Source organism: Myxocyprinus asiaticus, chromosome 24, assembly GCF_019703515.2.
Source record: "Myxocyprinus asiaticus isolate MX2 ecotype Aquarium Trade chromosome 24, UBuf_Myxa_2, whole genome shotgun sequence".
Lineage (NCBI taxonomy): Eukaryota > Metazoa > Chordata > Actinopteri > Cypriniformes > Catostomidae > Myxocyprinus > Myxocyprinus asiaticus.
In genome coordinates this window covers 37,510,639-37,535,729 of record NC_059367.1, presented here as the reverse complement: position 1 = coordinate 37,535,729, position 25,091 = coordinate 37,510,639, and the positions used below count along the sequence as shown (strand labels likewise).

The 25,091-nt window shown below is 39.6% G+C and overlaps 1 protein-coding gene across 4 annotated transcripts; it reads right to left on the bottom strand.

Moving 5' to 3' along the window:
• Positions 1-1,304: 1,304 nt before the first annotated feature.
• On the bottom strand, positions 1,305-23,355 carry LOC127415455 (ectonucleoside triphosphate diphosphohydrolase 4-like). Of its 4 annotated transcripts, none has more exons than XM_051654210.1 (13): positions 23,149-23,355; positions 22,149-22,312; positions 21,705-21,902; positions 20,016-20,221; positions 15,293-15,443; positions 15,087-15,190; positions 10,211-10,270; positions 9,898-10,052; positions 5,470-5,636; positions 4,746-5,070; positions 3,924-4,009; positions 3,200-3,361; positions 1,305-1,545 (listed from the first exon to the last, which is right to left on the bottom strand). In XM_051654210.1, exons 2-13 carry the CDS (start codon positions 22,154-22,156, stop codon positions 1,308-1,310), a joined length of 1,860 nt encoding a protein of 619 aa, XP_051510170.1. In that variant the 5' UTR covers positions 22,157-22,312; positions 23,149-23,355; the 3' UTR covers positions 1,305-1,307. The 4 variants fall into 4 exon arrangements, with proteins under 4 accessions (XP_051510170.1, XP_051510171.1, XP_051510168.1 ...); XM_051654211.1 differs by having other exon boundaries at positions 9,922-10,052; XM_051654208.1 differs by lacking the exons at positions 21,705-21,902; positions 22,149-22,312; positions 23,149-23,355 and adding an exon at positions 20,551-20,807.
• Positions 23,356-25,091: the final 1,736 nt, after the last annotated feature.

Here is a 25,091-nt window from a genome sequence, read left to right as displayed (position 1 = left end):
CTATGATAAAGCATTCATTTTGAAACTGTGAAACTGTAACACTAGAATCGATTTAAAAATTCTTGTATTTGTTTTTTAAGCTTTAAACGGATTGGCACCTATTTATCTCTCTGACCTTTTGAATACTAGTGCACATGTTAGATGTCTAAGATCATCAGATCAGAGACTCTTGATGGTCCCTAAATCCAGATTAAAGTCGAGGAGTGATCGTGCTTTCGCTATAGCAGGCCCTAAATTGTGGAACAGTCTACCGCTATCTCTCAGAATCATTTTGACAGAATCAGAATTTAAATAAAATGTAAAAAAAAAAAAAAAAAAAAAAAAAAAAAAACTCTATTCGAGCTGGCCTACAACTAATCCCAGAGACCGTCCTTGGTCGGTGTACATTTTAATATGTGCTATGATGTCTTTTTGTGCTTTTTGTCCTTTTCTCTTTCAGTCTTTACATTCGTGCAAATATGTACACTTTTTGAAAAAAACAATTTTCAGCTGGAAAAATAGCCATTAACTTTTGAACAGTATCGAATTTGCTAAAACATTCAAAATCTGCCTGGTATTTTAGTTAAGGGATATTTAGAACAGTTTCGCTTTTTATCGTAATATCCGTCCGACTACAGTGTTTAAAATCCAAAAGAGTAAAAGAAAAACAAAACCCTTCCCACTGTGGTATTTTTGGTGCTAAAATAATTTAATATTCAATTCAAATTGATATAACTCCATTTCTCTTTGGCACCACCATTTCAGCTAATAATTTTCAATTACGTGTGGAATCTTGAGTTTCAGGCGAATGTGTCCAAACTATGGGGCATATACTGTACAGTAAATCAAATTGAGGACACATATATAAACACTATTCTATGCTATCGATTTCCTTACACATTGACAGTGACACTGAAAGTGACAAAAAGCCCCAGAATTCTCAGGAAAAGTAATAAATAAACAAATATTAATATCATATCTGAGCAGAGGCAACCAGATCATGGCATAGTCTTTTCCGGGCAACAATCTGTAATCTTCACGTATAAACATTACGGGAAAAAGTTCACTAGCCTTGCCTGAAAATGTTATTTTAACAGTTTGTGAAACTGCAATAGGAATAGTCTTCACATTGACGTACTGGCCAGTGAGGGAAATGACGACTGTAGGAGAGGGACTTGTTGGGGTGCAAAACCATGTTAAGTGACAAAACTTAAAAAACAAAACAAAACACCTTCATTGGAGACGCTTGTTGAGAGTTTTATATGACACGAAAGTGAAAACACTCCTCCAGCGATTCGTCTGTTTTTGTGATTTACATGGTCCAGACCCTATAGGGTAACTGGAAGGTCTGGTGAACCCAGGCCCTCCTCTAGCCACTGGACGGAAGCAGAGGCACCACGGTGGAGTGTCGAGCGGTGGTGTATGCGCCTCAAACGGAGCAGGTACAGGAGGATGGACAAAACCACCACCAGAAAACAAGCCAGGAAGAGATAGTGGTTATTCATGAAGGAAAAGCTGTGATGCCAGTGGGTGTGAGAACCCTTCAGACTCTCCTGCTGAATATCCCTGAGGAAGAAATACAATAAATCACATCAGGCACACATCTCTCATCCACTGAAGTGGATAAGTAAATTCTGGATAGGTACTACAGGCAAATAGGTTGAACCACCACCACCACTTTTTTTTATTGTGGTTGTTTTTTTGGATTGTGCTGTTTGGTTCTGTATAAAAGCACCTCATTTTTAATTAAAATAATAGGCTACAATATTATGTTGAAAATGTATTATTCTATTTCATTTGATGAAAGTTTTAATGAATTTATTTAGACACCATTTTGATGATAAAATTGAAATAAACTGTTGATATGGAATTCAGAAAAAAAAACAAACAAACAGGTATGGGTATCGGCGAGTACCGAAAAGGAATTATCAGTACCCGCAATCGTTCTCCAAAAAATGGTATCGGGACATCCTTACTAAGTACTGTGCTTCTGCGAAACACGAATCCTCAGGGAAAACTTGTAAAAAACCAAGTTGCTACTTGGTATGCAACCATAAACAGTCTACAGTTACGCAGATGAAATAGATTACTTAGGGGAAGAATTTATTGTGATTAATTACTATATTAACAAATGTCTCAAAACAATTCTCTTGTTTGTGGTAAAATTACTGTAACACACAGCTTCCCGTGAATTCTTGCTGTAATAATTAACACTTTATCCATGTAAATAAACGTGCTTTTTGTCCCACCTAAAGACAAAGTGCCCTAGATAATACCTTTGCTACGTGAGCAAAACGTATGGAGAAAATGATAGGTGACTGATGCTAATTTATGTGCCAAAGGTATTATAAAAATGTTTTCTGAAAGTCTGGTAGTTTAAGTTGACAAAATATTAAAAAGCTGCAAACTGTAACAAAAATAATAATTGGGGGCCTGGGTAGCTCAGCGAGTAAAGACGCTGACTACCACCACTGGAGTTGCGAGTTCGAATCCAGGGCATGCTGAGTGACTCCAGCCAGGTCTCCTAAGCAACCAAATTGGCCCGGTTGCTAGGGAGAGTCACATGGGGTAACCTCCTCGTGGTCGCCATAATGTGTGGTTCTCGCTCTTGGTGGGGCGTGTGGCGAGTTGTGCGTGGATGCCGCGGAGAATAGCATGAAGCCTCCACACGCGCTATGTCTCCACGTGATAAGATGCGCGGATTGACGTCTCAGATGCGGGGGCAACTGAGATTCGTCGTCCGCCACCCGGATTGAGGGAAGTCACTACACCACCACAAGGACTTAGAGCGCACTGGGAATTGGGCATTCCAAATTGGGGAGAAAAATAAATAAAAATAAATGAAATAATTTATGCCTGCATAACCAAGAAAAAAAAAACCCAACAACTTATAAAACCAAAAAATACAGTACTTTCAACAAGACTTAAAACAAGTGGATGTATTTAAGGCTGATGTGTGAAACTTCTTCACCACTAGTGTCTTTCTGAATAGCCCCCCTACCCCCCAATCTGCTGTTGGTCAAACAAACAGATAGCCCGCCCCCAACTCACACCATTGGTCGAGACAATGTTATGCTAGACAAAATAACATACGAATGGCTTACTTATCGTTACCTCTAGATATAAAGCTGGGATATGAGAAAGTATTTTAACACAGAAAAAGTTAAACACTTTAGCTTTAAAATGTTCAACTGAAGTCAATCGAGAGAGAATATTGTACCTTAGAGGTAGAAAACGTGTGCGGTACAAAATGGCTCCTAGTGTCCACTGCACTTCTTTATCATAGACCAGCAGGGCCGTCCTGAGATTCTCATACGCCGGCGGGAACGCAAAACCTGAGTGGAGCACCTCGTGCATCCATGCAGACTTGAAGCACTGATATCTGCAAGAGAAGAGGAGCTTTCTGTACATCCATTTTCTTTTTGCTGATCACTGAAATTGTGCTGCATTGTGTAGCATGAAGTTGTGATGTGGTATATTCTAACATGCTATTTGATTTAGGAAACAATTAGGAAATACTGCTTGGATCGAATCCAGGGCATGCTGAGTGACTCCAGCCAGGTCTCCTAAGCAACCAAATTGGCCCAGTTGCTAGGATGGGTAGAGTCACATGGGGTGACCTCCTCGTGGTCACTATAATGTGGTTCGCTCTCAGTGGGGTGCGTGGTGAGTTGTGCGTGGATGCCGCTGAGAATAGCGTGAAGCCTCCACACCCGCTATGTCTCCGCGGTAACGCGCTCAACAAGCCACGTGATAAGATGCACGGGTTGACGGTCTCAGACGTGGAGGCAACTGAGATTCGTCCTCCACCACCCGGATTGAGGCGAGTAACTACGCCACCACGAGGAGTTAGAGACCATTGGAAATTGGGCATTCCAAATTGGGGAGAAAAAAAAAACAAAAAAAGAAAAGAAATTTTTTAAGGTTTTACATTTTAAGCTTACTTCAGTCTGTGTAGATCAGCATGCGAGGCATACAGACCCCGATCAAAACGCTCTTTCAGAGTTTTCCACTGGGTGGCACAGTAATTCTGTGAAATGAGATGGATCAGGTAAACAATACATTTATAAACAATCTGAAACAGCTTTTGCAATGTATTTGACTTGGGTAGGGATGTCGAACGTGCCTGCAGACTATTTTTATATAATTAAATCGCTACATTCTGCACTTGAATAATGACACTGGGCTATTCCGCTTTTCTGGAGGTGTGAAGTTACCATAAAAAACACACACAAACAGAAAATTCTTCATGACAAAATAATAGCACGATTCAACTTATGACAGAAATATGTTAATGTTCTCATTTACAGTGCCGTTTTTTTTTTTTTTTATAAAGAGACCGTACCGTTTTTTAGCACGCGCTCAACAAATCAATGTAAATACTTTGTAAATAGTATACATTATGCATGTAAACAATAAACATGTAACAAAATATAATGTATGCAATATAATAACATATTTATTTATTGAATACATGGATTTGATCATTTTTAAAAAGAAAAAATGTGACAAATTATGTAAAACTAATAAAATATAATTAGTAAAATGTATATTTTCGTAATGTACCAAGTTAGAAGGTCCCCTGTATAATTAACAGCATTATCTGGGAGAGAATTTCTTTCATATGTAAGCAAAGTGGACATCATAACTCAAATGTACACATGTGAATTGGAATCGAATATGGAAATCTGTATCAATAGCCAGAACTAATGATGAATATCTAAGTCAGCATCTTATATGTGCCCCTATCCTACCAGAATGTGTACCTTAGCTGCATTGGCATATTTGGTGGAGTTGTAGTCCCCTCCCATGCGCAGTACATCTTCAGTACAGTAGTAAAACTCAGAGAAGCCATAGAACTGGCTGTTGTGGAAGTCAATGGGTGGCTGATAGACTCCATTAAGTGATGTGTTGGTGTCATTGGTGTGGTTTAGAAATGGCTGGAGCAGGAGGCGGCAGCGGTTGAAGTCTCCAGTGCCTCTCAGGTGAACTCTCTGGTCTAGAGTTCCCACCTCGTCCTGGAGGTCAGGTGGCAAGCAGGGGTCCAGGACAGGAGAGTCGGCGCTTTCACCTTGATGTTGACCCAGCAGCCTAGAGACATGGGGAAGAGACTCTGGGTAGTTGACGCATAATGTGTCCATGGACATTTTTTGAACAAAATCAAGATTTGAGATTACAATTTATAAGAATGGATAAGGGAAAAATTATCTTAGGTCCTGTAACTGGTTATCATTTTTTGAAGATTTTAATACATTTTTGCCTTCACTAGTTTAATTTTTAATTTTATTTTTAGCTATGTATTTTTTGTGTGTGCCAGAATTTTTCATATTTATATTTCTCATTAAATGAGAATTATTCTACAAACAAAAAAAGGTTGTTAGTTTACATTAATACCTAGAAATCATACAGCTACAAATGGACAACTTTCCAAACGTATTTCATATTAACATCCCAAATTCTGCAGTATTTTCTAGATATGTTTGATCTTACTTGTTTTGGATTTGTGTGTTGCTGATGAGGTTTTCCTCATATCTCTGACGAGCTGCATTTCCCCCGAAACCCAAAAATGTTGAGACGTAAACACGATACACATGTTCAGTCTGGTGTGCGTCACAACCCAGGTTAAACTCCGCCAGTAAATTTTTGGCTATCTCCTCCTGATGCCACAGAGCAAAACACAGACAGAATAATAAGAGTGGAAAACAGAAACAAGAGAGGCTCCTTTTAGGCAACATTAAAATACTATGACCGAACTGCAATTTTTTTAAACCCACTACTACAAAATTATTTGAACTAGTCCCAAAAAGCAAAGGAAAACATGTTTACAGTATGCATTTACAATGGAAGCTGATGGGGCAATAATTTCAAAAGGGGTTTTAAAAGCCAAAATGTGCTGCTAGTATTTTTTGTTAAAGTGCTTGTATTAAATTCTTTTGCCAAAAAAGTGCCATTTGAGCTGTGAAGCTGTAAAAATAGTTCTTTTAGAGGTGGGACTACTGTTTAAGAATGCTCTGATCGATCGGCTACCAATCGGTATCGGCCAATATTCACGTACCATGACTCGATCTGTGATCGGTAATTTGGCTGATTGCATAAACCGATCGCTCATGTCGCAAAAGACGCACGGCTCCTTTAAGGCTTGAGCAGCACTGTCATGACATCACAGAGTGTGGGGAATACTGGCATTGGGTGCTTCTCAAACAGAAGGCTGCAGCCTAGTTAGGCTGTGTCCTTCCTAGACCAGTCCTTCGGAGGCTGTTGGCTAGAATCCACCTCAGTATTCAGCGTTTGAATGAGACGGTCTAGTAAGTGTGCATGGCGAACCATAAGCTTAGAACCATGTGATACTTTACGTTGTTTAGAAAACTCATATACAGGTGCTGGTCATATAATTAGAATATCATCAAAAAGTTGATTTATTTCACTAATTCCATTCAAAAAGTGAAACTTGTATATTATATTCATTCATTACACACAGACTGATATATTTCAAATGTTTATTTCTTTTAATTTTGATGATTATAACTGACAACTAAGGAAAATCCCAAATTCAGTATCTCAGAAAATTAGAATATTGTGAAAAGGTTCAATATTGAAGACACCTTGTGCCACACTCTAATCAGCTAAGTAACTCAAAACACCTGCAAAGGCCTTTAAATGGTCTCTCAGTCTAGTTCTGTACGCTACACAATCATGGGGAAGACTGCTGACTTGACAGTTGTCCAAAAGACGACCATTGACACGTTGCACAAGGAGGGCAAGACACAAAAGGTCATTGCAAAAGAGGCTGGCTGTTCACAGAGCTCTGTGTCCAAGCACATTAATAGAGAGGCGAAGGGAAGGAAAAGATGTGGTAGAAAAAAGTGTACAAGCAATAGGGATAACCGCACCCTGGAGAGGATTGTGAAACAAAACCCACTCAAAAATGTGGGGGAGATTCACAAAGAGTGGACTGCAGCTGGAGTCAGTGCTTCAAGAACCACTACGCACAGACGTATGCAAGACATGGGAACAACAGACAGCGTCTGAAGCGTCTCGCCTGGGCTAAAGACAAAAAGGACTGGACTGCTGCTGAGTGGTCCAAAGTTATGTTCTCTGATGAAAGTAAATTTTGCATTTCCTTTGGAAATCAGGGTCCCATAGTCTGGAGGAAGAGAGGTGAGGCACACAATCCACGTTGCTTGAGGTCCAGTGTAAAGTTTCCACAGTCAGTGATGGTTTGGGGTGCCATGTCATCTGCTGGTGTTGGTCCACTGTGTTTTCTGAGGTCCAAGGTCAACGCAGCCGTATACCAGGAAGTTTTAGAGCACTTCATGCTTCCTGCTGCTGACCAACTTTATGGAGATGCAGATTTCATTTTCCAACAGGACTTGGCACCTGCACACAGTGCCAAAGCAACCAGTATCTGGTTTAAGGACCATGGTATCCCTGTTCTTAATTGGCCAGCAAACTCGCCTGACCTTAACCCCATAGAAAATCTATGGGGTATTGTGAAGAGGAAGATGCGATATGCCAGACCCAACAATCCAGAAGAGCTGAAGGCCACTATCAGAGCAACCTGGGCTCTCATAACACCTGAGCAGTGCCACAGACTGATCGACTCCATGCCACGCCGCATTGCTGCAGTAATTCAGGCAAAAGGAGCCCCAACTAAGTATTGAGTGCTGTACATGCTCATACTTTTCATGTTCATACTTTTCAGTTGGCCAAGATTTCTAAAAATCCTTTCTTTGTATTGGTCTTAAGTAATATTCTAATTTTCTGAGATACTGAATTTGGGATTTTCCTTAGTTGTCAGTTATAATCATCAAAATTAAAAGAAAAAAACATTTGAAATATATCAGTCTGTGTGTAATGAATGAATATAATATACAAGTTTCACTTTTTGAATGGAATTAGTGAAATAAATCAACTTTTTGATGATATTCTAATTATATGACCAGCACCTGTACATCAGAAAACGAGAAATATGTCCTTAATCCCTTAATTATTTTAGCAAAATGTTTTATTCACAAAGCTTGTCACTCAAAACAAAAGCCTTTATATAACACATTTTCCAACATTGATCTTAGAATTTATATTTAAACTCTCTCAAATATTAAACAACCCTAGACTTGTAAAAACTTTTAAAGCTTTGCAAATTCATGTCATTGCCCTTTTATTAATTTATATTTTTTTGTGCTTTGTATCTTCTAATTTGTTGTATTGTCTAAACTATTTGCATTTTTTATTTTCTACATATTATCATTGCTGCAAATGTGAATAAAAACTACGTCAAAAAGGTTTCCGCCTCTGTGGTCACGCGACTCATTTTCCGGCCTTTTTTAAAATAATTTGGGACATGTGCAAAGGATTGTGGGTGATTGAAGGTCACAAAGGATACACCCGACGTGTCCTCCAAAATATGGCAAACGAAGGCTGCAAAATGAGGCAGTCTTCCAAGTGTCCTCACAATTGAGACTATTTTCAACGGTGCTTGATGACATGACAGCTGAGATATCCAGCCTAACGAGGCTGCAGCCTTCCGATTGAGAAGTACCCCTAGTGTTGTCACAATAAACTTGATTCAGCAGTTAAAGTGGCGAATGTGGTATGGCAAATATGAAAAGTTTGTGTACTGTACTGCTAATGTGGCATTTCATATGTGACAAGGCAAAGGGAAAACCCCGCAAGATGTAAAACGGTCCTTATTATCGTTCATGGCAGCAGCTTGCCCAATTCCCACTAATTTAGTAGGTCCTCGTGGTGGCGCGGTTACTCAGTCCGGGTGGTGGAGGACGAGTCTCAGTTGCCTCCGCTTCTGAGACCGTTAATCCACGCATTTTATCACGTGACTCGTTGTGCATGACACCGCGGAGACTCGCAGCATGTGGAGGCTCATGCTACTTTCCGCGATCCACGCACAAATTTCCACACACCCCAATGAGAGCAAGAACCACTAATCGTGACCATGAGGAGGTTAATTAATTTAATTATATTTATTCACACATTATACATTTGCACATATACAGTGAAATTCTTTTTTTCACATATCCCAGCTAAGCTGGGGTCAGAGTGCAGGGTCAGCCATGATACGGCGCCCCTGGAGCAGATAGGCTCAAGGGCCCAACAGTGGCATCTTGGCGGTGCTGGGGCTTGAACCCCCGACCTTCTGATCAGTAACCCAGAGCCTTAACCACTGCCCATAAAGTTACCCCATGTGACTCTACCCTCCCTAGCAACCGGGCCAATTTGGTTGCTTAGGAGACCTGGCTGGAGTCACTCAGTACACCCTGGATAAGAACTCGCGACTCCAGGGGTGGCAGTCAGCATCAATACTCGCTGAGCTACCCAGGCCCCCAGGGCTATCTATCCTAATATAGAGAATATTTTGTTAATTACTGGCACTTTACACTCCACCAGAATTAATTAAATCATCAAATACTGTTTAAAGGGGCCATAACATGGAAAACATGATTTTCACTGCTGTATTATGTGGCATACTCTAACATTCACAATACAAACTCCCTCTCCAGTTCACCCAGGCTGGTTATTTAAATTTTAGCTGCGAAAACAGTACAGAAATGGAAACGGTAACTTGAAAACAAATTGACTGTTTTTGGTGCAATAAACCTTGACCAGTATCGTAAGTGGACTTGAGAGACAATATACAGTGCTACAAAAGTGTATGATATGGCCCCTTTAGTACATAATTCTGTGTTGAAGAGCAGTTAGTACAATTCTCAAAGCTTAATCACCATGCTGCTATATGTGCATGCAGCAGGCATATCTCTGTCCAAGACATCAGTTCAACAAATTCACCGTGACTTAACACTGCACTGGGCCAAGGACAACAGAGTACCAGGAGAACAAGAAGGAGAGAATGAGAATGACAATCTTTCAACTTAAAAAATACGGGAAATTATTATAGATAATAACCTGTTGTGGAGAAGCAAAGCTTACAGTTTTGGGCACTTCATAAGCGATCTGAGTGGAGACGCCACCCATGTCCAACACGCCGGCCGTACGTTTGCGCACTAGTGTCTCCTGCTGGTCACTGCCAGGAACCTGCACTTCCACTACTGCCTCATTTTCTGACAAACAAGAAAAAAGAAGCAAAAAAATAAATAAATAAATAAATAAAAACACACAAAAGAGTGAGGAAAGGAGAAAAGGGATGCTGCAAAATCTTCTGCAGGTGGTAAATTATTATTAATTACTTATGAGACAAAGTATCAGACAAAACACTTACCATCTTCGACATGATTAAAACGCCCTAGAACAAAGTTGATTCCTATCCATGCATATACTCCTGTCAAAAAAATGTAAAAAGTAGATTGGTCAGTGTTCATGTTACTGGGCATTTACATAGGTAATTACCTGAGTAATACTAATTAACTGTATGTAACTACAATGTACGTTGTTACTTTGTTGATTACCTGAATTTACATATTATTTTTATTACTATAGTAATTAATAATCGTAACATGTAAAATGTAACACAAATACAGGATTTGTGGCATAATATTGATTACCACAAAAAAATCATTTTGACTCATCCCTCCTTTTCTTTAAAAAAAAAAAAAAAAGCAAAAATCTGGGTTCCAGTGAGGCACTTAAAATGGAAGTGAATGGGGCCAATCTGTAAATGTTAAAATACTCACTATTTCAAAAGTATAGCCACAAGATGTAAATAATATGCATGTTAAAATGATTTTAATGTGATAAATTTAACTGAAGAATTAATGTATGTGCTTTTATAAAATTATAAGCTTCACATTTCTGCCTTTAAACTCCCCCCCCCCCATAAAAAAACAATTGGCCCCATTCACTTCCGTTGTAAGTCCCTCACTATAACTTTGATTTTCGTTTTTTTTTTTTTTTTTTGTAAATGTTTTTTTAAAGGAGACGAGTCAAATTTTTTTGTGGTAACTACCATTATGCCACAAATGCTGTCGATTGAGCTTAACTTGAATTGAACCCGGAATATTCCTTTAAGTAACTTTGTATGAGTAGTACCCATGCAAAAGATGCTTGCACAATTCTGAGTGGTTGACAACGTCATTTATTAAATGTCCATTAATAAATCAACTTAATTGCATTTCAATATTTGCTGAAAGCCCAATAAAAGAATCTTATTCAAAGACATTAGCTTCATAATTGCTACAATATGTATCATCGCTACAATTGTACATAAATGCTACATAATTACCAGATAAGGATCTTTAAAAATATCTATAATTATTTAAAAATAAATCTGGAAGCTGCACGGAAAATAAGCCATTCCTAGCCGACAAAATATTTTATATATTAAATAACAAGAACATTTTTTATCTATAAAAATATCAAGAGACATTTCAAAATTTTGTTCATTCCCATGACTTGCAGCTGTTACTATGGTTACGCATGGTGCTTGGTCAGGTATTGCGGACTGAATGTGAACTTTCCACGCGAAACTAGGGCTACACATGAACTCCAAAATATAACAGAGGAATACGATCTACTAGACTCATCCAACGAAAAAGTGACTTTAATCGGCTGTTTGGGAGCATCTGAATTGAGCGTTACTGAAATTGATGGATGTAAAACATGCAGACAGAAGCCATATAAAGGTACAAATACTACAAATGGGACAGGATGTTCCACTAGTTGTCCAACAACCAACGAATGAGTTAAATAGATTTAGCTGTGGTGCTTTTTTTAAGCGATGATCTGACAGATTCAACTTCTATGAACGTTTAAGCATGCTAACAGCGAGCTGTGATTTTGCGTGTATAAGTGTGGTAAAAAAGTTGCATCTCCATTATTCCTCTTTATTTTTTCTTTTTGATTTTCTCCCCTTTTCTCCCCAATTTGGCATGCCCAATTCCCAATATGCTCTAAGTCCTTGTGGTTGCGTAGTAACTCACCTCAATCCGGGTGGCGGAGGACAAATCTTAGTTGCCTCATCTGAGACCGTCAATCCATCCATCTTATCACGTGGCTTGTTGAGCGCGTTACCACGGAGACACAGTGCGTGTGGAGCCTTCACGCTATTCTCCGTGGCATCCACGCACAACTCACCACGCGCCCCACCGAGAGCGAACCACATTATGCGACCACGAGGAGGTTAACCGAGCGTGACTCTACCCTCCCTAGCAACCGGGCCAACTGGTTGCTTAGGAAGCCTGACTGGAGTCACTCAGCACGCCCTGGATTCGAACTCGTGACTCCAGGGGTGGTAGTCAGCATCTTGCTGAGCTACCCAGGCCCCCCATTAATCCTCTTTATTAAAAGTAGTGCTCGTGTACAAATTTACCGCATTGAACAATACATTTTAATTTCAGTCACTATGGGACTTTTAGGCCCCGTTTCCACCTGGTATTAAGATGAATTTCAGGGGATCTGATCACATGTGGTCAGTCCTAAATACAGGTGTAAACAGGATCCAAAACGTTTTGTGATCGGATTTCAAAAACCACATACGAGTGTGGTAAAAAAAAAACGCACGTGACCAGATAACATTCGAAGTGTAAACGCTAATCCGTTCTGCATGTGTCCTGGCAACAGTGAAGCACCACCCCTCACCTGTCAATCAACCGCTGCGCTAAAACAAGAGTTTAAACTTTGCCGTTTAAGAGCGGCTTTAAAAGGAAATAACCGTCCAATTGGTACATTTAAAAAAAGTGGATACATACACAAGAGCTTCATGGATCTTCTTTAGTGTGTCTGATATCAACACATTTAACAAGCATGAACACTTGAAGCTCCTTTAATACAGGTAATACACTAAAATAACAGATAATTCTGCTTGACATGTTGCGTTTGTGCTTAGATTCAATTTCAACCGCATCTGGGAGAAACTTTGCACTTTCTTTGTCTTTTCTGACTGTTGCGCTTTATCACACATTAACACAATGACATAGTAATTGATATGCCGTCATCAAACAGAGACCCTTCCCTCCAAATCCAAACACAAGTGGTCACAGGAGATGCATTTAAATGACCAGGTGTAACAGTGATGTGTCTCACCTGACCACATGTGATCGAATCACCTGAGACACATCGTAATACCAGGTGGAAACAGGGCCTAAATTGTCTGCTGTAAGTAATGTTCCCATTATTATGTATAATCCACAGGTTTATTTGTGAGGTGTTGCGGACAGATTAAAGCACTCTATATTTATAGAGTCTGTTGCTGATTCTTTATAGTGGGTTGTCTGACAGACAACTGATTACTTTAAAAAATTGTTGCAGGAAAAAAAAAAACATTTATGCCGATACCAATTACCGATATTTGTTTTTAAAATGCCCCCTGCCACACTTTTACATGTTATATGCTGTAGTTATATGTTAATGCCCCACAATGTAAAATTACATTCAATTTACAGTAATTGTGAAATGCTAACTTTAAACTTTATTTAAATAGTAATAATAAAAAAAGTCATAAATAGTTCTGTTGTCACTATCAAAAGGTCAATGTGACATACTGGCAACAGGTAAACACCATGAAATCGTCACACACAGCAGAGATACAGTACATAATAAGACAGTTATATCCATTTCAAGCTCCAAAACTGCTCCACCGAGAAAGCATTAGTATCAATGATTTGTTGACATCTATCTTTTATTTAAATCACAGTTCTCACAACATATCGCTAGGATGAATGACTGATGAGATTGAGAGTGTACATGTTGGGAGTGAGTGACACTGAGAGCATGCTTGTTTGCTTCACACACACATTAAGTAGAGGCAGACCGATATATCGGTTTTACCAATTTTTATTATTCCTCTGTGTCCGTCACTGGAGGATTCTACAGTTAGAACGTCTTGGTTCTACAGAATAAAAGCGGCATTTAGAGGTGAAATAAAAACAATCACTGACACCTCGTGGGGATTTGCTGTATCTAAATCTTTCATCATTTACAATGTTCATTTATATTTTTATCCTTACTTCAAAGCATATTTTGTTGTTTTGATTAAATAATCAAGTGTTCTAAATTGAAGCAAGGGCATGCAAAGAAAAATGCAGGTATATGGAAACGTACCAGCACATACATCATGTCTCCAACTTAACTTGTGAATAATAATGAACCTAATTCCTCATTAAACCTTATCAGATGACATACATTAACAAAACCCCTTCATCTGGTGAATATATAGGCTTTAAAAAGCTTAAAGTCAGTTCTTTGCCATTTCAAAATAAGTCGCAGGTGTTTCGGGTTTGCTTATAGTTAAATGTCCTGCATTATGCACCCAATTGTTTTCTGGTTAGTATTGGGATTTTGCTTGCACAACAAATTGTGGTCGAATGATATGGGTTTATTAATGCTGATATATCACACAATTTAACATAGTATAACATAAACATAAAATTGTAAAAAAATAAAACTCTTATTTAGCACTATATTTACTAAATTTTACACTAAACTTTAACTTTGTAAAAAAAATCTTTAAAATACAATCTTATTTTTTAAATGGAAGATAGCAGTTTCTTCTGATTTCTGTTTAGTCATAAAATGTTAGTAATTTATTCACAAATGAAGAAACTGATAATATATTAGGAAGGATATAACAGTACACACAGAAGTCCAGCAACCATGGACGGCATGTGCGCATTAGTAATCGCATTTTCTCACAAAAGGCAGAATCAAACTAGTTGTACAAACAGTGATTGGCCATTTAAAGATCTCAGACGCTTAACATTCAAGCAGGCAATTCTCAGCACCCTCATGGCCCTAAGAAAAAAATTGGCCAAACGGTAAAATGCATCGGCCGATGCCGATAATTAAGAAACTCAGAATATCGGCCTCGCCGATATATCGGTCGATCACTAACAACAAACTGCCTCTGGGATTTTGTTCCTTTTGGACTCCTGTTATCTCTATGTCTATGACCTGCCGATTGTGATCAGTGCATCCCTAAATTATTTTATTGTTATGCACTTTTGAATGTGGAGCGAGGACTACCCTGCTACTCCAAGCTCTCCGATTACATTGAAGCTCATCATTCTGCGTCCGGGATGCGCATAAGCGGAATTATGCACAATAGTGATAGTGATGCTTGACTTGGCAAATACCACTAATGAGTCTTCTTGTGTGTGCACCATTCAAATTAACTCCTGCTTTTAAGAACGGCTGGTTCTTACCTTCCTGTTTGCCTGAGATGACCTCCACATGGGAGTCAGAGAACAGGAAGTTGAAATTCACAGGAATGTCAGTCCGCAAATCCTCCAACAGGGCCTCCTGCTGGCTACAAACAAACACAATCTTAGCACATGTGGTGGCTCTTGCACTGTGTGCATCCATGGTTTGAATTGTATTTGTATGAGTGTGGGATGAACAGACTGGACACCTTTCAGGCAGGACTCTCATCCCTGCAGTGCACAAGATGTACAGAGGGGTCTCCTGGTGCTTGTTTTTCGGGATGTGCTGAGCAGCAAAACTGAGGAGAGGGCTGATGTAGTCACTGGCTTTGTCTGGTGTGGATGCATACTCGGAGATACCTGCACACACACAAACAAGTTTAGGAACAAAACAATTGTCCACACATACTGTACAGAAGCCCATTTTTCAAATTGCAGGGTGACCTTTACACGAAATATGGTTATACTGCACATCGGGGTGTATTTTTTCCATTTAGTTTTAACTAGGCCTGTTAATCGATTAAAGAAAATGTGATCAAATTAATTACACTATGCTGCCTGTAGTAGTTACTTAGTGTTACTTCACGCATGGATTGCCCAAATTGAACTGGTAGGAAAATCCCTTATGGGATTTACGTACTGGTAAGGAGGTATGAATAATTTAATTAATTTAATTATTTTTTCTAATGAACTAAATTAACATGTTAAATTGAAAGCCCTAGTTTTACTTCATGCTGAGGGTTGGGATTCAAGAACCAGTTCCATTGTTAAAAAAAATTTGAACAATTATTTTGTGTGACATTCTTGATGGTCTGCATTCTTATGGCATTGTGGACAGAACACGGTACGAAAATATTAAGATTGGCAACACCTTGGCAACCACCCAGAATTGTGCAAGCAACTTCTCCACTAGTTACAGAATCATTAATGGAAAGGTTAAGGAACCGGAATCGTTAGGTGGATTCAGAACCAGAAAAGGGGCTGCAAGGATCACCGTGACAAATGCCCACCCCAGTGGTGTAGTGCCATCTGCGGTGATGTGCATGTAAACGTGTATAGTAAAAGTCCTGGTAAAAAAGGAATTGAATTTTGATCTGTTTCTCACCCACATCTATCATATTGCTTCATAAGATATGGATTAATCCACTGGACCAGTATGGATTACTTTTATGCTGCCTTTTTGTGCATTTTGAAAAGTTCTGGCCACCATTCCAGAACTGCAATGCAACTGTGCATTGTATGGACCTATAGATTGTAGATTTTTATTTATTTTTTTTTTTAATCTTAAGAAAGTCAAATCAAATCACTTTTATTTTATTGTCACAACTATATACACAATTGTAACAGTGGGTGAAAGTCTTGGGTGCAGTTCCGAGCAACACAGCAGTCATGACAGTGATGAGACATATACCAATTTACAATAAACATCAGATTTACACATCACAATTTACATATCTGATATACACATAATTACACATAACGCAATATACAAATAATAATATACAAATGTACAGTATACAATACACACAATATAGAATACACAGTATACAATAAAAATAGTATATATAGTATAAAATGTACAGTAGGTTGTATTGTACTGTATGACATTCAGGCTTTCGGTTGATAGTCAGTTGCCAGTGTGTTGTTTAGAGAGAATATAATTTATGACTGTCCAGTATGAGATAATAAAATTAATAAAGTGCAGTGCTGATGTATATTGATCGTGAGAGACCAAGAGTTCAAAAGTCTGATTGTTTGGGGGAAGAAGCTGTCATGAAGTCGGCTGGTGCGGGTCCTGATGCTGCGATACCGCCTGCCTGATGGTAACAGTGAGAGCAGCCCATGGCTCAGGTGGCTGGAGTCTCTGATGATCCTCTAAGCTTTTTTCACACACCGCCTGGTATATATGTCCTGGAGGGAGCGAAGCTCACTTCCGATGATGTGCATGGCAGTTCGCACCACCCTTTGCAGGGCTTTGCGTTTGAGGGTGGTGCTGTTGCCATACCAGGCGGTGATGCAGCCAGTCAGGATGCTCTCTACAGTGCTGGTGTAGAACCGTGTGAGGATGTGGCGGTTCATTCCAAACTTCCTCAGCCGTCTCAAGAAGAGGAGGAGGCGCTGATGAGCCTTCTTCACAACGACTTCAGTGTGGATGGACCATGCGAGTTCTTCAATGATGTGGACACCGAGGAACTTGAAGCTGCTGATTCTCTCCACTGGTGCTCCATTGATGGTGATGGGGCTGTGTTTTGTCTTTTTTCCTGAAGTCCACCACAAGCTCCTTTGTCTTGCTGACGTTGAGGGAGAGGTTGTGCTCCTGACACCAGCGTAGGCCGTTTCATCATTGTCAGTGATCAGACCTACCACTGTCGTATCATCAGCAAACTTGATGATGGCATTGGAGCTATGTGTTGCCACACAGTCTTGTGTGTACAGGGAATACAGGAGTGGGCTGAGAACACAGCCCTGTGGGGCTCCAGTGTTGAGGGTCAGTGATGAGGAGATGTTGCTGCCCATTCTAACCACCTGGCGTCTGCTTGACAGGAAGTCCAGGATCCAGCTGCACAGCGAGCTGTTTAAGCCCGGAGTTTCACATAAAGCTTGGAGGGCACTATGGTGTTGAATGCTGAGCTGTAGTCTACAAACAGCACTCTCACATAAGTGTTCCTTTTTTCAAGGTGGGAGAGAGCATTGTGTAGTGTAGATGCAATGGCATCATCAGTGGAGCGGTTGTTGCGGTAAGCAAACTGCAGTGAGTCCAGTGAGGGAGGCAGCACAGAGCAGATGTAATCTCTGATTAGTCTCTCAAAGCATTTGCTGATGATGGAGGTCAGAGCAATAGGACGCCAGTCATTTAAGCAAGTGATTTTGGATTGCTTTGGTACAGGCACAATGGTGGACGTTTTAAAGCATGTGGGGACCACAGACAAGGAGAGGGAATGGTTGAAAATGTCAATAAAAACACCAGCCAGTTGGTTTGCGCACACTCTGATGACGCGGCCCGGAATGCCGTCTGGACCTGCAGCTTTACGGATAGTCATACACATCTGAGTGGCATGAGGGTGAGTAAATGAGAGAATTTACATTTTTGGGTGAACTGTCCCTTTAAATCCTTTGTTACAATATTGTGGATTCTTCATGGTAGAGACATACAATTTTGTTTTTTTCTTTTTTAGAGACATAAAGATTTTGCCCAGCGTAGTGCATGGTTACAGCAACGGCCTATTCACAACACGAGTTACGCATCTTCTTCACCACTTAGTTCAAGTTCAGCTGTGCATTCGCTTCAGTAAGTTGTAATGTTTTGTTTATATAGCCAATTAATTTTATATATAATAAATGCATTTGAAAAAAAGGGGATTAACCCGCTAGTAAAGCACTTCAGTTTACCAGTCAACTCTTTCAGCTCATGCAGCTCAGACGGGGCAATCCTCAAAATACTATGACTGGATCATTTGAATAAACAAGATTTTCTTCAACAAGGTTTTTCTACATATAAAACATTGTTAGAGCATTCGTATTGTCTTGCAGTGTTATTTCTCACCATATTTATATCAAATGTTTTAAGATTGCTTAATTACCCTCATAATGCATATTTTTCATCTCCTCTTTATTAATGAAATCTAAAAAAACACCTCAATGTTGTCTGTAATTTTGTTGTTGTGATGAACACTGCTTTTGAATGTGCATTTAGTGCTGGAAACATCATAACCCCAGTAAGGTCCTTTCTAAAACTGAACAATGCTTCTATTGTTCTGTCGAAATTAAAAACATCTGACAACTGAAAAGCTTTCAGACAAGCATGTTTGCAGATATTTAGTCGTGTTGAATAATCGAGTTTAGCTATATTAACAGATTTTGACATACAGTTTACATTTTTAGCTGATGTTGACTTTACATGCTAGTAGGCTGTATAGTGCAATAAGAGACCAAAAACCAATACAGTGTTTTGTATTTATTATTTTGTGACATTTTACAAAGGGTTTCATTATTGATCAGTGTTTGATTCACAATAAACTTGCACGCACACCATTCCCCACCCCAACCAGCGTTCACCGGGGGTGGTTGGCCCTTTACCTACTCCTAACATTGTTCATTCATTCCCAAAACTACCAAATGTCATAATCGACAAGTCGTCGTTTTTTTAAATGACTAGTTGGTTAAAAGGATAATAATTAGGGCTGTCAATTGATCTAATCTAATCATTGGTTGGTGTGGTCTGGGTGGTGTTGGGGGGGGGGTCCTGGGTTAAGAGGGATATATGGACACTTAAGTGCAGCACATCAACATAGTGACTAAAGGATATTCAACAATTAAATAGGCTAAATAACTAGAACATCTTATTGCACAAGTAAGAATAGTAAAAAATAAAAAGGCGCTTGTGCGCATCCTGAACGCAGAATGACATGCTTCAGTGTAACTGGAGTGCTTCAGGGCGATCCTTGCTGTGCATTCAACAGCACAGAACTGCAAGATAATATTGCAGGTACATATCTTGTTCAAGACATCAAGCAGTTTAAACTTATTTACTGCAACTGTTTATTTAAGCAGTTTTAGACTTTTAATCTCTCCACAGCACCTCACAGATATGGAAACATTACTTCACAGTAGAGTATTTCAAGTTCGACAGTGATAGTCTTGAAATGTATTGTTGATGCTGTGTTTTGCTTTAACAGCAGCACATAAAAAGACTAAACCTTAAGTATTAAAGAGATGAAACTTCTTGCAGAGGGTTTTACTGTGCTGACTGTTAAGCACAGCAATCTAACATCATGCAAAAACTCTCTCTTATAAGTTGCGTCTCTCAATTAATTGGAGAATTGCGTCTCCCATTAAAACCACCACCACTAAAAATATTAATGTTAGTAGTCAACCTCACTAATCGACTTGTCAGTTGTTAGTCGACCACCCTGGCACATCCCGAATACTGACCTGGCTTGATCTTCATCACTACAGGCTTCCTGTGCTTGTCTCTCATCTGTTTGATGTCCAGCAGTTCGTGTGGGTTGCCGTTATGCCGGGGCCAGGTGTATACGAACACACGGGAACCACTGCTGCCACAGTCCACCACCAGCCCATAGTTCAGGTTGGGGTTATTGATGTCCGTGGCCTCCATGTCCGGCACACGACCCAAACGTCTAGTGGGGACAAAACACCGTAAGGTCATGATTAGACTGAATGACATGCACAACTGTGAACAATAATAAAAATATGAGAATTCAGTGAAGCACTGTGTGACGAGGAGGAGGGCGGGGCTGGGCCGTGAGTGCACACGGCCGGCCCCCAGTCGGGCTAATCAGCCGAGGAGAGGGATAAAGCCGAGCCGGATGAGGCAGTTCGAGAGAGAGAGAGAGAGAGCCACACGCAGCTGCCGTGTGTTTGTTTGTCTTTTTAAGTTTTCATTAAACATTATTTTGATGGTTAGTACAGTTCCCGCCTCCTCCTTGCCCATTTTAAACCTAGTTACATTGGTGCCGAAACCCAGGAGGGAGGAGGGATGCGCTGTCGTGGAGTCCTCGCCACTGCCGTCCTCCCAAAGGAGCAGCTGCCGGGGGACGGAGGAGTTGCTGCTGGCCGCCTGGATGCAGAGGAATGGCCGCCGTCCGCGAGGGGAGGAGGGGCTCGCTGCCGGCCGCCTGGAGCGGTGGAGCCGCTGCCAGGGGCAGAGGGGCTCACTCCAGGCCGCCAGAACACGGAGGGGCGTTCCATCTGCCAGGGGTTGGAGGACTCGCTCCGGTCCGCCCGGGGAGGAGCGGCTGTTGTCCGCCAGAGGGTGGAGGAGTGGTCGAGGACCAGGCGACGGCGTGTCTGGGAACCGCCGAGCAATTTTTTCCTTGCCCATTTTAAACCTTGTTACAAACAACGTTTTACACAATAAAAACACTAGGAGTGAATCTCACAAAACATGTCAGAAACATGGCTAGGTTAAATTTCACCCCCCAAAAAACTAACTCTAACCCTATTTTTAGGTCCATTTAGATTTTAAGCATTGGCATCATTTATGCGAATGAAGCACATTTTTTTTTATCCCAAATTTTAGTTACCAGAATGCATCCAGACAGTTTTGTAATTCTCACTTTTGTCAAAGATTCTTCTCATTAGAGTAAAATATATTTTACTGAATATTCACAATGAACAAGAATATCATTTTAGCGGTGAGGTCTGCTGAATTTCGCTGTGCAAAGGTAAATGTGACTGAGCCTTAAAGGTGCACTCAGTAATTTTTTTTCCTCATTTAAAAAGTTTTACTTCAACAGAAATTAATTGTAATTTTGAAACATACATCTAAAACCATGACTACTTACAGTTTTGTTCTACATGGAGAGGGTCCCCTCATGGGGGCGGCCATGTTAGAATCACATGACCTGTCGAATACTACTCGCTTAATGTCAGTAATCGTCCTGTTATTGGACACTTTCACTCAGGGATTTAATTAATCATGGCTGGCTGTGAATAGTGAATTTCTACATTGACATCAGTTACTGAAAACTATTGCGTTTAAATGATGCTGCATCCACACCACTAGGTGTCAGTGTAAGTCCAAGAAAACATCAACAAAAACTTACTGAGTGCACCTTTAAGCATAAAGCTAAATAATGTAACTCAGAACTGGTGTTTTACGTGTGGTAGTGCCTATCTTCTCTTATCCAGCTGTACTGGCCCTTCCCCGTGACCAGCAGCAGGTACAGCAGCCCCATTACTCCAGCCAGCAGACCCAGCAGCAGCAACTGCCTGAAGGAAGGCAACAGGAACCGGGGCAGCACCAACGGAGACAGGGTGAAGTGCCAGGATGCTGGAAACAGGCAGGAAATACTAATCCTATAGAGAGAACAGATGATAAATGAGAAATCTAAAACGGTGGACAGTCTTAGTTCAGTTTACAGACTAAAAACTTTGGTAGACACCACGGTTCTTAGAGGGCTGCCTCCTAATGTGCCACATTTAAGTCTGTGTAAATTCAGACTAGGTTTTGAGACAGAGAGCCCAAGAGAATCCATTACATGAACTGACAACATAGTGCCGTTACGATTTTATTATTCCAACCCACTTTTGCTGTGTACTTGCCTTCCCATTGCTGGTGTGGATGAACAGGTGAGGTGGATGAACTCAAGCCTTCATGCGCAGCCTCTTCTCTGTACAGGTGCAGTCCTCCATTACCTTATATTTCATGTTATCCATCATCAGGGGATTTAACGTGTGTGCAGGTGTGTTGAGCAGAAGTGGCATACCTTGACATGAGGAAACAAGGAGACAGTTCAATTGTAATGGACAGATGTACAATTGTATTAGTCTAATTTGGTGTCTTACAACCAGTGTTGGGTAAGTTACTCTAAAAAATAATTAATTATTAACCGCTAATTACATCTTCAACAGTGTAATTAGATTACTGTACTAATTACTTTGTCTGAAAAATAATTGCATTACTTATTACTAATTACTTTCTAAAACCCTCATCAACTTTGACCAGATGAAAAATACAAGGAAAGACATGAAACTCTTCTTTTAATTATTTCAAATAAATCATATAAAATCAAATAAATTATTAATGAACTGGCCAAAGAATCTAAGGTGGCAGTATTAAATGAGAAAACATACATTTTAACATAAGACATTAAATAGAGTCTATACAGTATTTAACGCAATTACATCAGAAGTAACTAATTAAATTACTGAAAAATTAAGAGTAATCCCTTACTTTTTCAATGAAAAATAATTTAATTTCAGTGATTAATTACTTAGTAATGCATAACACCCAACACTGCTTACAACCTAGTGAGCTGCCTACATAGCTTTTCGAACGTACTAATTAAAACAAAACATGTGTCTGAAAAGCCCAACAATGCTGTCTAGGTAGACAGCTCACTAGGTTTTGAAACGCAGCCATAGTTCATATCTGTTTCATCAGCTGTGCGCTTCGTTTAAATAAATGAACGCATCTCTGATACTTGATAGCTAACATGTGCTGTTGTGGACAGACAGAGCGGCCTAATAAAAAGCTGTCAAATGGATTTCAGGATTGTCTGATTGGATAAATATCAGTATGTACGCAGGCATATGTTCTCACCGTGCGGCTAAATCTAGGACGGATGAGTACGTAACCGAGTCATTCTCTGCTAGTTTATAAATTCAAGACTCCGCGGATTAAAATTCTCTCGGTGAACACGTAGATGTAGCGGTTGTAACTCAGAATGTAGTGAACACAGTAAATGTGTGCCCAAATGAAAGTCGCCGATTCTCGGTAGTTCCCGAGCAACAGTTCCGTTCAGTTCAGCAGTAGAGCCAGTCAGTGCGCATGCGCATAGATACCGGAAACTTGTGTCTGTTTGCACACTGACGTCATTCGCGTTTCCAATCCGTCACGTTATGAAACACGTTATGAAAACAGTTTCAGTAGACTAATATTTTATCCTTGAGAAATTTTACATTTTTTAAAACAGATTAAAAAAAGATACATAGATTTGAATATTTCGTGTTAAAAATAGAATACACTTATGCTTATAGTTATTTAAAGGGACAGTTCACCCGAAAATGGAAATTCTCTCATTATTTACTCAACCTCATGCCATCCCAGAGTGTGTGACTTTCTTTCTTCTGCTGAACACAAACGAGATTATTAGAAGAATATTTCAGCTCAGTAGGTTCATACAATACTTGTGAGCAATGAATTTGTTAATGGTGACAAGTGCTTTCAAGGAGAAAAAATCAAACAAAAAACGTACTGTATAAAGTCAGCATAAAAGTAATCCATAAGACTCCAGTAGTAAAATCCATATCTTCAGAAGCGACATTATAGGTGTGGGTGAGAAACAGACCAATATTTAAGTCCTATAAATCTCCACTTTCACATTCTGAAAGTGATTATTGAAATATTGGTCTATTTCTCACCCAAAGTGATTGCATCCCTTCAAAAGACATATTAAACTCATATTAAACAACTGGAGTCATATGGATTACTTTTATGCTGCCTTTATGGGAGTTTTGGAGCTTCAAATGTCTGGTCACCATTCACTTGCATTGTATGGACCTACAGTGATGAAATATTCTTCTAAAAATCTTCATTTGTGTTCAGAAGAAGAAATAAAGTCATACACTACATCTCAGATGGCATGAAAGTGAGTAAATGAGATAATTTTTTTTATTTTATTTTTTGTGAACAATCCCTTTAATGATTAAGAGTAACGCTCTAAATTGAGATCTTTAAACACATTTTCTTTAGAATTTATTATATTGTTGTTTTAGCATTCCTATTATTTTTTAGTTTTATGTAATCCTATATTATATATACATATATATGAACATAAATTAGTTTGCAAGGAGATAGCAAAATAATTAAAGACATAAATGCAGGTATAAATATAAAAAGAATAAAATACATACAGTCATTGGAAAAAGAAAGTACACCCTCCTTGAATTCTATGGTTTTATGTATCAGGACATAATAAAAATCACCTGGTCCTTAGCAGGTCTTAAAATTAGGTAAATACAACCTCAGATGAACAAGAACACATGACATATTACACCTTGTCATGATTTATTTAACAAAAATAAAGCCAAAATAGAGAATCCATGTGTGAAAAGTACACCCTTACTGCTTCCATAGGAATTAAGAGGCTAAGTAGTAGCCAGGTGCTGCTAATCAAATGCCCTTGATTAATTGATCATCAGCAAGTGTGACCACCTCTCTAAAAGCTGAAGTTTTAGCAGTTTGCTGGTCTGGAGCATGCAGGGGTGTGTTAACACAATGCCAAGGAGGAAAGACATCAGCAATGATCTTCGAGTAATTGTTGCTGCCCATCAATCTGGGAAGGGTTTTAAAGCCATTTCCAAGCAATTTAAAGTCCATCGTTCTACAGTGAGAAAGATTATTCAAAAGTGGAAAACATTCAAGACAGTTGCCAATCTTCCCAGGAGTGGACGTCCCAGCAAATTCACCCCAAGATCAGACCGTGCAATGCTCGGAGAAATTGCAAAAAAACTGAGTTACATCTCAGACTCTACAGGCCTCAG

Excerpts from the sequence above, each read along its gene's own strand:
- LOC127415455 (XM_051654208.1), bottom strand. The coding sequence starts at position 20,792 with ATGGAACGCCCCTCCGTGTTCTGGCGGCCTGGAGTGAGCCCCTCTGCC. Across the intron at positions 10,271-15,086 it reads CATCTCAGGCAAACAGGAAG|GAGTATATGCATGGATAGGA; the intron begins GTAAGAACCAGC and ends TTTTTTTGACAG. Across the intron at positions 3,362-3,923 it reads GCTGATCTACACAGACTGAA|ATATCAGTGCTTCAAGTCTG; the intron begins GTAAGCTTAAAA and ends CTTCTCTTGCAG.